Source organism: Pristis pectinata, chromosome 7 (assembly GCF_009764475.1).
Source record: "Pristis pectinata isolate sPriPec2 chromosome 7, sPriPec2.1.pri, whole genome shotgun sequence".
NCBI lineage: Eukaryota > Metazoa > Chordata > Chondrichthyes > Rhinopristiformes > Pristidae > Pristis > Pristis pectinata.
The window spans coordinates 41047768-41061144 of NC_067411.1; the positions used below are offsets into that span (position 1 = coordinate 41047768).

The following is a 13377-nucleotide window of genomic DNA, read 5'->3' on the forward strand; positions in this document are numbered from 1 at the left end:
TTTTTGATTTGTTAACTTTTTGACTCTAAGATGTACCCTTTTTGAACTGGAAAAACCCAAGGGTTGAATGAAAGCTACCATTAGCCAACCAGGCCATAGTCATATTGTACAAGTCAAGAACTTTCAACCTACTTTGCCAGTTCTTTGTAAGAGCTCTCCTATTAGTCCCACTTCCCTTGAAGGACTACAGTTATTTATCCAACTGCTTTTTGTACACCATTGTCGAATCAGTTTGTTTTCCCACTTTAAGGCCACGTGTGCTAGATGATAGAAGCCTGCTGCATGTTCTGCTGAGAATGTTGTCAACGCTGTCTTCCTTCTCTAGCTTTTACATTCTGAATTCTGAAGTGACCTGCTCTTTTACTTGCTCTTCCTGCTGCCCAAGTCTCTGAACACTGCTGCAGATCAGGCAGAAATTTACTTGAACTCCTTATAAAGTACATTTCACTCAGTGCTCAAGTTGTGGTCTCCTCCACGTGGGGAAACCAAGCACAGACCGGGTAATCTTTATGCAGAATGTCGGTTCTGCTGAGGTGACCCCAAGTTTCCAGTTGCCTGTAACTTTAATTCTCCATACCACTCCCACCCTGGCACCTCTGTCTTCTGTCTCGTGTAATGTTCCAGTGAGCCATAACATAATAAACAAACAGCATCTCATCTTCTGATTGGACCCATTTCACTGTTGGGTCTGCAAGGTGTATTCAATGATTTCGTATAATATCACAATTTCAGAATGCATAGTAATTTTTCCACCTCTTCTGGTAATTTGAGATTTCTTTGTTCGTGCTCTGTTGATACCTCTTCCATATGCACCTGTCATCATTCACTACCCTTTACCATCGTCTTTCAGCCACTTCCACTGCCACATTTGCCACTCATATTCACTTGGTCTCTACCCTATCACAGAATTCCCTTTGGTCTTTTTGCATCCCCACCCAAGTATTCTCTGCAATTTAAAACTTCCTTTTTATTTTTCCTAGTTTGGATGAAAGATTATGGTTCTGAAACGTCAATTCTGATTTTCTTTCCACCGATTCAGCTTGACCTGAGTATTTCCAGCATTTTCTACTTTTCAGCTTTGGTTTTACTTAAATTGAAATTAATTTTTCTGTTCAGCAACATTTTAAAATCTAGTACTTTTTATTACATTTTTTGACTTGAGTACTTTGTTTTCCTTGTCATCGACAGATAAAGTACATGTGACACCTTTTCGCCAGACAGTAGTTCCTCCTCCAATGTGTGCCTATCAACTGCAATTACCCTGTCCAGTTAATCAGATTATATTCTCCTTGGATCCTCAAAGAAGCAACAATTTGGCAGTTTTAACAGCTGATAACCGGATTTTAATCTACCAGGCTGGTGAGTGTGTAGTTAGTGATTCAGTGCCTGGTTAAAATAATTTTTAAGAGTGAAAAGCATGTCATGGTTTTATGCTAAAATGCTACCACGTATAAAAGCTAATCATTCAATCATACCTGTTGCTCTGTAAAGTAAGTGCATGCATCTCCATTTTAGACCATGGCACAATCTGAGGAATAGTTCTCCCATGTTTTGTCATATTTGCCTGAACCACTGCATGTGATGTCAAGTTCCACATTCTCAGTGCTTTCTGGCTAACAACATTCCTGCTGAATCCCACGTTGAATTTTGAGTGACTTATATGTATGGACCTTAGTTTTAATTTCCACTGAAGAAAGAAAAATCATCTACACATCTAGGCTATCAAACTGATCCATAATTTCTTCACAATTTTAAATACGTTCTTTAAGTCTAATTGATAGAACTCCTGCCTATTTACTCTAAATGATCTGAGGTATACTCCCATTTCAGAAATATGAGCAAGTCTACCCTGCTGTACTGTTGGTAGTACTGCCCTTTTAGTTGAGGTGCAAGGCCAAGAGTGTCTCCTCATGTGGAAGTCAAAAATTTCCATTCAGAAATGCCTCATTAGCTCAGAGTGCTGTGGTACATTGTGAAGTTATGAAGCTTTTATTGTGAAAGATTAACAGAAAATGAAAGATTAAAAATTAGCTTATATTTTCACAGGTGATGGTGTGAATCAAGATTCCACCATTAAAACTGATGCTGTTGGAGGAAGAGGAATGGCAAACCACATGACAGCTCCCAAACTGGTCAAAACATATAGGTTAGCTTATTTTACCTACTCTTTCATGAAATCCTCACATCATACTTAGTGCATGCTGTCTCTGCAGTGCTGAATCTGCGATTGAACATGGGCCCAAACTAAAGGGTCGAAGTTTGAAGTTCAAGTTTATTGTTGTCATAGGCACACATACACAAGGTATAAATGCCAGGAAAATTAGCTTTTTGCAGCAGCAGCAGCACAGTACATTACAAGATGAGGGCAGATGTAAGTTAACATAAGCTTAAATTAATTTAAATTATACATAACTTACACATGCACAAAAATAAACATGACACTAGTGCAAGATTGAGAGAGAGAGAGAAGAAATATAGTCCAAGGTAGTATTAGGGTTTTTCAGGTCAGTTCATGAACCTGATGGCAGTGAAGAAGAAGCTGTTGTTGAACCTTGAGGTGTGGGTCTTCAGACCTCTGTACCTCCTGCCTGACGGCAGCATCGAGAAGAGAGCATAGCCCAGATGGTGGTGGTCCCTGATGATTGATGTCGCCTTCCTGAGACATGGCCTCTTGATGATGTTCTCGATAATGAGGAGAGCTGTATCAGTGATGGAACTGGCTGAGTCCGCCACTCTCTGTAGCCTCTTACATTCCTGTGTATTGGAGTTTCCATACCAAGCTGTGATGCAACCAGTCACAACTCTTTCCACTGTATATCGGTAGAAATTTGTAAGAGTCTTCTAAGCTTCTAAAACCTCCTTAAACTTCTAAGAAAGTAGAGACACTGGCACACCTTCTTCAGGGGTGCATCTATGTGCTGGGCCCAGGATAGGTCATCCGAGATGTTGACACTCAGGAACTTGAGCTCCTCACCCTTTCCACCGCAGACTCTTCAATGGGGAATGGTGCATGTTCACTTGACTTCCCATTTCCTAAAGTTCACAATCAGTTCCTTGGTCTTGCTGACATTGAGCACAAGGTTGTTGTTTCGATACCACTCAACCAGCTGATCTACCTCATTACTGTACGACACCTTGCCACCATCTGTGATCCTGACAACAACAGTGGTGTCACTGGTGAATTTGTAGATGGCATTGAAGCTGTGCTTAGCCACACCCAGGCTTGTATTCCAATGAATATTAATGATTGAGAGGTAATCAAATTGACATATTTAAGACGATGAAAGGAATTAACAGTGCCAACACGTCCGTTGATTTGTGTCACGATTGTCCACAATCCAAGCCAGAACCAAGATTTAGTTAGTTTTTTGTCACACTGAGCATATATGCTGAAAATTGCATGGACTGGGATGAAAATTAGAAAAGCAGTGTATTAATTATTTAAAAATAGAATCTAAAAGGCATTGACATTCAAAGAAATCTGCATGGCCTTCTGCATGTAGCAGTGAGAGTTAATGTACAGATTCAGTAAGTGAATTATAAGTTGGCCTTTATTACCTAAGGATTTGAGTACAAAAGTAAAGATGTCTTGCAGCAATTGCATAAAGCCCTGGTGAGACTCCACCTGAAATATGAATAGGTCTTGTCTCCCTTACTAAGGAAGGTTCTTCTGGGGATAGCGAGAGTGCAGTGAAGGTTCATCTGATTATTTCTGGTTGGTGAGTTTGTCGTATGAGGAGAGATTAAGCAGACTAGGCTTGTACCTTCTTGAGCTTAAAAGAATGATCACATTGAAAATTACAAAATTTGTACAGAGTGGATGCAGAGTTGAGGTTTACCCTGGCTGGGGTGTCTAGAGCCAGAGGTTACAGACTCAACAAAGGGTTGACCCTTCAGATCACAGATGAGAAGAAATTTCTTCATTTGGAAGGTAGTGAATCTTTGAAATTCTGTACCCAAGAGAGCTGTGGGCCTCAGTCACTTTGTATATTCAATATAGAGATTTTTAGATATTCAGGCAGTAGGGGATATGGCGTTAGTGCAGGAAAGTGCGACAGCAATAACATATTAGCCATGATTTTATTCAATGGCAGAACATGTGAAGGGCAAAATGCCCTTCTCCCACTTCTATTTCATCTGTTTTTATGGACTATGAGTTTAACTATATTTATATAAAAATCAATAAGGAATAGAAATAGAAAGTAAATGCTGAAGTATTAATATCACAGTTTTCCAGGCTATTTTCTCATCATGATGAGTGGTTTCAGAAGAGCCTTGGGTACTCAAAATATTGTTTATATTAATTGTTTTATTAAATTATTACATTAAGCCATATTTGTCCTACCTTTGTCCTACCTTTTTGTTTTATTTTGGAAATATCAGAATTAATTTTGAAGAAGGAAAAGGTGACTCTCTAATGCCTTTGAAGATACGCTTTATAACCTGGATAAAGGAAAATAGGTTTATGGGTGTGTTTCAAGGTCCAACCACGTCCCAGTCTGTAGTCTGTCAGCTGGTAACTTCATCAGACGAGAGTCAAGAGGGAGCATTATGGGTCAGGTAAGAACTCAACTGGTCAAACAAAAGAGTCAACATTTAAATCATAAATCATAATTGTACTGGAATTATCCCTGTTCAGAGGTCATATATTTGCAGCATATCATGCGTAGAACTCATTTTCTATTCCTCCATGTAGATGTCCCTTGAAAGATGATGGTCAGTTATGGCTTGAACCACTGCAATTCATGGAAAGAATAAGGATTCTCTTAAAAGTTTCAGTCTCAGGGTAGCTCCAATGATAATTTTTTTGTAGGCATTAATGATTATTATATAAAATATAGTACACATAAAAATAAAAGCCATTGTAGTTGTTTTGTTTGGTCTCCATTGTTCTCCTGATTTTCTGCACAGATCTTTTCCTAGTAAGTCAATTTACTTTAAAACTATAATATGTCAATTATATGGTTTACAAATCTTTCCTTATATCCACACTGTTGCATCAACAAGTATGTGTTTTATCTATTTCTACAAGATTACGTTGTGCAAATTTCTAGTTTCTAATCTTGAGCTTGCTGATGCCTTTGCATTATGTTATAATTACTTTCACTATTTTGGGGTTCTTAATTGTTCCAGGACTCCCATAACTGTTGATGGGCAGATTATCAACCTGTGCCACAACCATAAGACACAGAGTGTAGCCTTGGAACTCTCTAATGGATTGATCCTGAGATACCTTTGGGGTTTGTATATTTCTATTCAAGTATTTAAATTGAACTTTGCTAGTGCTTTATCGTTCTGCAGCAATTTCCTTAGAAGGTGGGATTCTGGTAGGGAACTTCCTCCCCTGAGGAGCATGTGTGAAGAAGTTGCGGCTTTGCTCTGTGTCACTTTCCAGCTACGGATTTTACTAGCTAAAAATTCCCAAGGAGAGATCAACCATGAATTTCCTAATGTAGGTTTCTACAGGCTGAGACAGTCCATCATCAGCAGAGTAATCTCAAGAGTCAGCCTGTCAGGGAATAATGAGGACTCTTGCCATGAAAAGAGACGGCCTCAAGGTGATCCCTGTTGCGGACCTTTAAACAAGGAAGGTTTTGGAGAGTACACAGAGGGAGAATGTTTCCACTTGTGAGGAAGAGCAAAACCAGACACTGTCAATATAAGAGAGTTGCTAAGAAATTCAGAAGAAACTTGAGTGTGGTGAGAATGTGGGATGCAGTGAGTGGTTGAGGTATATGGTAAAGATGTACAAAAGGAAAGGCTAAATAAGCATATAATGGAGAGTGGGTTAAAGAATTTTGCTGCTGAGTGTTTGAGGATAGAGGAAAAAGCATTAACCTAAAGGGCAAATGCATTAAAAGGACACCCAGCAACCATATTAATTAGCTGTTGAGTTGTTGATTCATTGTTATTAAAGTATTTATGCAATGAGGAAGTCTTGTTACATGCTTTTTCATGAATTGCAGAACTGAAGGTTTGGGGGAGAGAGAATGGTGTTGAAAGCCTACATGTACGTAGTGAGCAATGAGTAGGTTTGCTATGTCTCTCTAATGGCAACTTTACCTTGAGCCATGGAATTTTCTCTCTAAACCTCTCTACTTCTCTTTTCCATTGAAGATGTCATTTAAAATTTGCTTTTCTGACCAAGATTTTTGGTTACTTTCCTAACATCTGATTACATGATTGGGACACATTACTAATTATTAAAGGCACTACAAAAATGCAAGTTTTACTTGTTTAATAAAATATCAATGTTTCTGTTTCAGCTACTGAGTCCTCTGAGCCATGTGTCAAACCATGGAAGTCAGCTGATGGATGTTTTGTACAATTTTCTCAGCCTTGTGTACAGACAGCTCTATGTACTATTGAAGGGGAGGTGAGCAATGTGTATATTGATGATCTATGTATATACAATGTACACTAGATACAATGTGTAGTATTCTGCCGAAGACCATTCATTAGTGTCAGATCTGATCTCTACCTAGCATTACATATGCTTCTAATCAGGAGCATTGAATGGCCTTGATAGAGTTGAATCTTGGGCAAAATACATTGCTTTTACAATTGTAGAGTCATACAGCACGGAAATGGACTCTTCAACCCGTCCAGTCTGTGCCATCCATTAAACTCAGATTCACACTGTTCCTGCACTAATCCCATTTTCTTCTCCGCACATTCCCATCAACCTCCCCACCCAAATTCCACCACTCACCTACACACTAGGGGAAATTTTCAGTGACCTTTTAACCTGCCAACCCACATATCTTTGGGATGTGGGAATGAACCAGAGCACCCAAAGGAAACTTACCTGATCATATGCAAACTTCACACAGATGGCACCTGAGTTGAGGACTGAACCCAGCTCTACTAACTGTGCATTCTGCTACCCAGGTGGAGTGCTCCATTTGCTATCCTTCATTGGGTAATGAGCCAACAAACTTTGTTTTTATGACTATCTACTCACTTCATTAACCAGTGGAGGCATTGGGTGGGTTACTTTGGTGATTTCAAAATTTTCCCTTTTCCTGTTTCCTCCAGGAAATGGTATTGGGTCTGACAGAAAGATCTCGATTTTTTGTTAATGTCTCAGAGGTAAGAATTCCATTTTATTTTAAAGTAATTATTTTCTTTGCACATTAAAATCAGTGAATGTTGTTAATTTTATTGTGGGCTGTTTCTGTTCTGCACAGATAGCTTCCAATGTTACTTCATTTATAGTACACGATGAGTTCCTGCTATTCACAACGCATTCACACACTTGTCGCTGTCTCAGTCTTAGGACTACTTCATTAAAAGGTGAGCTTATAAGGTGTAAACTGCAACTTGTGTAACCTGGATTTGGATATACAAAGTTCAATATTTTAGACAAACTTCTTGAAGCTATGTTGTTTGTTTCAAGAGCAGAAAATTTAAACAAACCCAACTAGTTCTGCCTCTTCTGAGGTTTATTCTGTGAGCTTTCTTTGGATTTGGCAGATCTGCACAAACAGTACTTGGATTTACATGATACCTTTTGGCACTAAAAAAATCTAAAAAGAGTGTAATTTTGGGGGAGTAGGGGGGGGAGTTGACATTGAGCGTTGGATTGACCCAAAAGCTAGGTCTGTAGGGTGAGTTTCAAGGAGATTCTTAAAGGAGAAGGATGTGCTAAAGTAGTGCAGTTTAGCAACTGTGGCCAACAGGAATGAACCAATGGCCTCTGTTGAGTAGAGAATGTGCAAGAAGCTAGGTCAGTTTTCAAGGATTATGGGGCTGAAGCAATTTAGAGAGAGAGGTAAAGCCAGAAATAAATTTAAATGCCTAAAAGGGAAATCATTCATATTTTTAAAAGAAAGCTCCTAATAGATGAAAGAGAAAGCAGCAAACTAATAGTGCGGTGCTGCCAATTCTACCGATTTCAAAATCAGATAGACAATGAAAATGAAGTCTTTGGAGACCAAGATCCAACATAGGTGAGTGATGACAAATGTGAGTGTACAGGGGTTCAGTGCATGATTGGAGCTGAGTTTCACCAGTAGTGGAGGTTTGGTGTCCATCCAGCAGTGTTGAGACTAGAGGTGACAGAGGAACTTATGAAGGTTTCATCAGCCAATGAGCTGAGGAGAAAGTGGAAGTATGTGATCATCTGCACTTTGAAATAGATAGTCATTGTGTTGGGGTAGAGTTACGGTCAAATGTGATCTTATGATTGTGAACCATTTGATTCATTCAGAGACAGTAGCCAAGGAACGATATGGTAAGGTTTATTAAGAGTGCGTGGATGCATTCGTCTCAATATAACCACTCTAAAACAGTGGCTGTGGGATAAAAATACATGAGAAAAATTCAGCAAGGAGTTTGACTGTATTTACATCCAACACAATTGCTAAGCAGCTCTTATTCTTAACCGTGAATTTATGGATTTTTGTTGTATCTTAATCCCTCTGTTTGTATTGGCTATTTAAATTATATTCTGTGATCTAATGATTAAATTTATTTCCTTCACAAACAGCTTTGCTGCATCTTCCAAGCAGCGATTCCCAGCCAAACGATGAGACAGTTCGTAGAGTGGAGAGGGGATCTCGTATAGTGACTGTGGTACCTCATGATGCCAAACTCATTCTGCAGGTTAGCAGTGGAATTACTAAAATGGAAGGGATCTGCAGAGACTATGGCCCCGTCTGCAGAAGGAACGGTGCCAGTGGTAGTGAAATAAAAACTGATATGGGGCCAGAATTCAAAGTGCAGAGATCTTGGAGGGTTGTTTAGATTATTGTTGAGAATGAATTATGTGTTTTCCATTCACTGCAGATGCCACGAGGAAATCTGGAAGTTATTCACCACAGAGCGTTAATACTTGCCCAGCTCAGAAAATACCTGGACAGGTTTGTACACCAACAAAAGTCATTACAGAGTTGAAAGCAATTTTTGGATGCTAATATTGCTATTTATGGATCTTTCTCAGAAGCTGGAATTGTTCCCTTTAGAGCCAAGAAGTTTAAGAAATTCAATATAGGTGATCAGCATTTTTAAGCATTTGATAGAGCAAGTTAAGATGTTTCCATTGGCAGAAAAGTCTTATCCATACAATATGAATTTAAGATAATTGACTGAAGATACCAACAGAAATGAGACTTTTATTATCGGGAGTGGTAGAAGTGGTAGGGGTGGTAGAAGCAGATAGTAACTTTGCAAAGAATTGACCTTTACCTGAACAGGGAAAATTTACAGAGCTATGGAGAAAGAGCAGTGGAGTGGGGGGCTCTTTCACAAGTGGTACAGGCATGATAGACTGAACAGGCTTGTATTGTTCTATGGTTAGAATAATGGGTGAGTGTGTAAAGGGTCATTACTGAGTTTTGAAGGTTTGTCTTCATTGTGGAAACATTTGTAAGAAAGCTGGTAATATCAGAGAGTAGTTAAAAATCTTAAGATTTACAATATTTTCCTAATCTATTACAGTATTACAAAGAGTGTGAAAACTGGAGAGATAGTCGCTGAACACATCTTGCCCCAGATAGAATGCCACTGACAAGCAACCTGGAATAATCTCATGGGGACAGGGTGTCTGTAACCTGTTGAATGGAAAATTGAGCAGCTAATATAGTGAAACATGTAAATTATAAATACTGAAGACTGATGTCAGTTGTTTGTTTTATTTTTGGAGGTGTTCTTATTTTGAAAGTGGTCATCTTATGCACTGTAAAGAATGTGGTCGTCTTATCCAGCAGACATAAGTTCAGAGAAACTTGCTCTGTGATTAGGGAGAGACTGAAAAAGCTGCTTGCTGAGTAAAGAGGTCCCCATTCCACAAGCTTTTTTTCCCACAAAGCCCATTTCTACGTCCCATTGATCAGCATGCACTATCCTTATAAGTATTTTGGGTGAGAAAAGTACCAGTCTCCAAGAATGGCCAGTTATCCTGACTGTGAAAGTTCTAAATACCCCTGCTTTTGCTGCTTGCTGTTTTAAATGTTAAAAGAACTTCGGATGTTAAAAGTAGTCCATAGTTTGTATCTTAGAATTATCCACAATTTGAGTGCCTTCTGTATTTCATTACCATTTGTTCTTTGCAGGTGACTTAGCTTTAGAACTATCCAGATTTCACTATATTTATACAGAAAGAACAATAGAGAGTTTCTTGGAGATTGAACCAGTGATTCCATTGTCAGTCTTTTCATTCCTTCTGTTTAGGTTAATGTTCAAGGAGGCCTTTGAATGTATGAGAAAGCTGAGAATAAATCTCAATCTCATCTATGATCACAATCCAAAGGTGAGAACTTTTGATAGATTTTTACAATTATCTGAACTTACATCATGTTTACCTTAATCCTATGTCTTCCACTGATCTTTATTAATGTCAGAATTTCCTTCCTGTTTGCATTAATCCTATGTCTTCCACTGATTTGGTTCCCAGGCTATCAACACGTTAGTTTTCACAAAGTGACTGATTGAAAGGTGATGTGTAATTGCAATTCATTTCTTTGTTCAATGTCTTGTCCTGAGAAGGCAATTTATAGCATCAAGATTGATCTGAATAAAAGCTACTCTAGCATGATGACTCTTCATTGGAAATTCAGATATGGAGAGAGAGAGGATGGCGGGGGATAGGTACAAAAGTCACTTTGTGATCACCAAACAACATGGTTAGCCATTGAAGTTCAGAACAAAACGGCAGTAGAGTTGATAGAATTCAGGTTTGTGAAGGCATAATCCAGATTGATTCCTGGGATGGGGGAATTGTCCTCTGAGGAGACTTTATGCTGACTGTGCTGCTGCTCTCTGGAGTTTAGAAGAATGACATGTGATCTAATTGAAACATTTTCTTATGCAGCTTGACATAGTAGATGCAGGGGTGGAGTTTCCCCTGGCTGAGTTGCTTAGAACACGGTCACAGTCTCAATTATCATACACTGAACTGGACTCAGCTACTCAGAAATAAAACAAAAATAAATTTCTTCACTCAGAGGGTAGTGAATATTTCAGATTCTTTGCACAAGAGGACTGTGGAGGCTCAGCTGCTGAGTATATACAAAGCAGAGAGCGATAATTTTTTGGATATTTGGGGAGTCAAGGGATATGGTCAAGCACAGGAAATCAGTGTTGAGCTTAAAGTTCAGCCATGATCCTTCTGATCTGTGGAGTGCAGCTTATTCCTGCTTCTAGTCCTTTAAATAAAAAAAAATTTGTTTGCAATGGCTGACGGGCCACTAACTTAATGACGTAGACTTAAAATTATTGATGATAACGGAATCTCAGTCAAGTGGGCTGCTTTGTCCTGGATGTTGCTGAAACCTTTGGGGTGTTATTGAAGCTCTGTTCATTCAGACAAATGGAAAATATTTCATCGCATGCCTGACTTGTGACTTCTAAATGGTGGAAAAGGTTCAAGATGACAAAGTAGTGAAGAATGTCATTTTACAGAATGTATACCCTGCCTGTAGTGTACATTATTTCTGTAGTTGATCCAGGGATACAAATGATTGGGGATTCAGAGATGGTAACTCCATTGAATGTCAAGGAGAAGTGGTTAGACTTTTTCTTGTTGCAGGTGTTTTTTTTCTGCTGCTTATCAGCCCAAACCTGAAAGTTGTCCATATTTTGCTACGTGCTGACACAGACTCTTTCTGATTAGTTGTGATTGAAACTAAATCGTGTCCATTGATTAACAAATGTCCCGACTTCAGAACAAATAATGGAAGGGAAAATCCTATATGGTACAACTGCATTAGAACTGATGGAAGGTCAACAATTAAAGACATTAACTTAATTGTTCTCTCTCTCTGCAAATACTGCCTAACCTGAGTATTTCTGGCATTTTTTAATTTTGTATTTCAAGCATTTCCAATTATCTAAATGTACAGATGGCAATGTTTTCCAAATAACCATTACAGTAGATCAATGATTGGTTGAAGACTTGGTGTATGGCTTCAACCACAATAAACCATTTCCATAATGTGAAAACAGGATCCAGGTTAGTTCACAGTTGAGAAAAATATTCAATCAATCCAGGGTCTGGTTTAAGTGCCCTGCTCCACAACTGATTAACATGAAGATAAAAATGGAATCTTGCAAGTGATGTACATTTTCAGGAATGAGACTTGGATTGGTTGTTTAAGTCTGTGTTTACAAATGAATCTGTTTATCTCAGGTCTTTTTAGAAAACGTGGAGAACTTCTTACAACAGATCACTTCCATAAATTATATCAACTTGTTCCTGACTGAACTGAAGTAAGTAGTCTTCATAGTAAAAACAAAGAAAGAATCTACATTTATATTGAAACTTTGATAACTTTCCAGTGTCACAGTATATTTGAAACATAGTCATGTAGGCAATGTAACATCCATTTGCACACTAAAAGAAATGTGATAGACCAAGTCACTTTTGTTAGTGATATTGTGGAATAAGTATTGGCCTAGAACACTGGAGAAAATACTGCTCTTCTTTGAAAAACTACAATACATCACTTCAGTTAATTGTCTCATTTAACTTGTGGTCACATTTGCTAAACTCCCTTTGCTCTTGAACATGGTCACCTCGACTCCTTCCCTCTTCTGACAGTTCTAGGAATGTCAACACAGATTTTATGCTCAGATTTTATGTACGTTGTCAAATAATATTGTCAGAAATATTGCCCTAAATTTCAGACTTGAAACATGGCCTTGTTGGAAGTAGCAGAACTTGATCAAGCGTATTTGTAGTACCATACTGAAAATGTGGCCTTTTGTTGGCCATTGATTACACTCTACCCTAGCCCATCCACCCCCCCCCACCCCCCCGACAACTCCCTAATATCTCCTTCTTCCTCAGATACCTCCCTGATCCCACCTCCATGTAACTCCTACCCTCACTGCACTCCCCAGCCAATCCACATTTTTCCTAGGACAAAATGAGTCCTGCGATGTCAAGTATTCCCTGATAGCACAGGAGGACACATTTCAAGTAGTTCTCTTTCTCAATTATTTTATTTGTTCCCGACTGCAAGTTATTTAAGTGCAACCAATATCTTACTAATTTTTTTCAAATCTAAATTGAATTTATCTTTAAATCTGAGGATGGTTTGTTGGTGTACGTGATCCTGTGCTCTTTTCCAGAGAGGAAGATGTCACAAAAATGATGTATCCATATGTCTCAAACTCATCAACTTCTGTACCTGAGATTGGGAATAAAGTGGACACAATCTGTGATGCATTGCGAACTGCAATGGAGAGAATAAACCCCAACAAGTAAGCAAGTATTCTAAGACACCTTTTGCAACCACTGGACATCTAAAAGCACTTCGGAGCTAATGAACTACTCAAATTATAGGCACTATTGTAATGCAGCAAATGTTGCATTAAATTTACATACAACAAACTCCAGCCAGATCCTTTCTTTTCCGCTGTTTTGGTTGAGGG

The 13377-nt window shown here is 38.7% G+C and overlaps 1 protein-coding gene across 1 annotated transcript in view; it reads left to right on the plus strand.

Moving 5' to 3' along the window:
• The window catches only part of elp1 (elongator acetyltransferase complex subunit 1), a 70261-nt gene that overhangs the window by 28022 nt on the left and 28862 nt on the right, over positions 1-13377 (plus strand). Inside the window, exons 12-23 of the mRNA XM_052019293.1 lie at positions 1189-1359; positions 2047-2146; positions 4384-4560; positions 5134-5240; positions 6267-6376; positions 7039-7092; positions 7191-7296; positions 8492-8607; positions 8791-8864; positions 10174-10252; positions 12131-12210; positions 13075-13206. Coding sequence (XP_051875253.1) covers positions 1189-1359; positions 2047-2146; positions 4384-4560; positions 5134-5240; positions 6267-6376; positions 7039-7092; positions 7191-7296; positions 8492-8607; positions 8791-8864; positions 10174-10252; positions 12131-12210; positions 13075-13206 — 1306 coding nt within the window. The remainder of the gene's footprint in view (positions 1-1188; positions 1360-2046; positions 2147-4383; positions 4561-5133; positions 5241-6266; positions 6377-7038; positions 7093-7190; positions 7297-8491; positions 8608-8790; positions 8865-10173; positions 10253-12130; positions 12211-13074; positions 13207-13377) is intronic.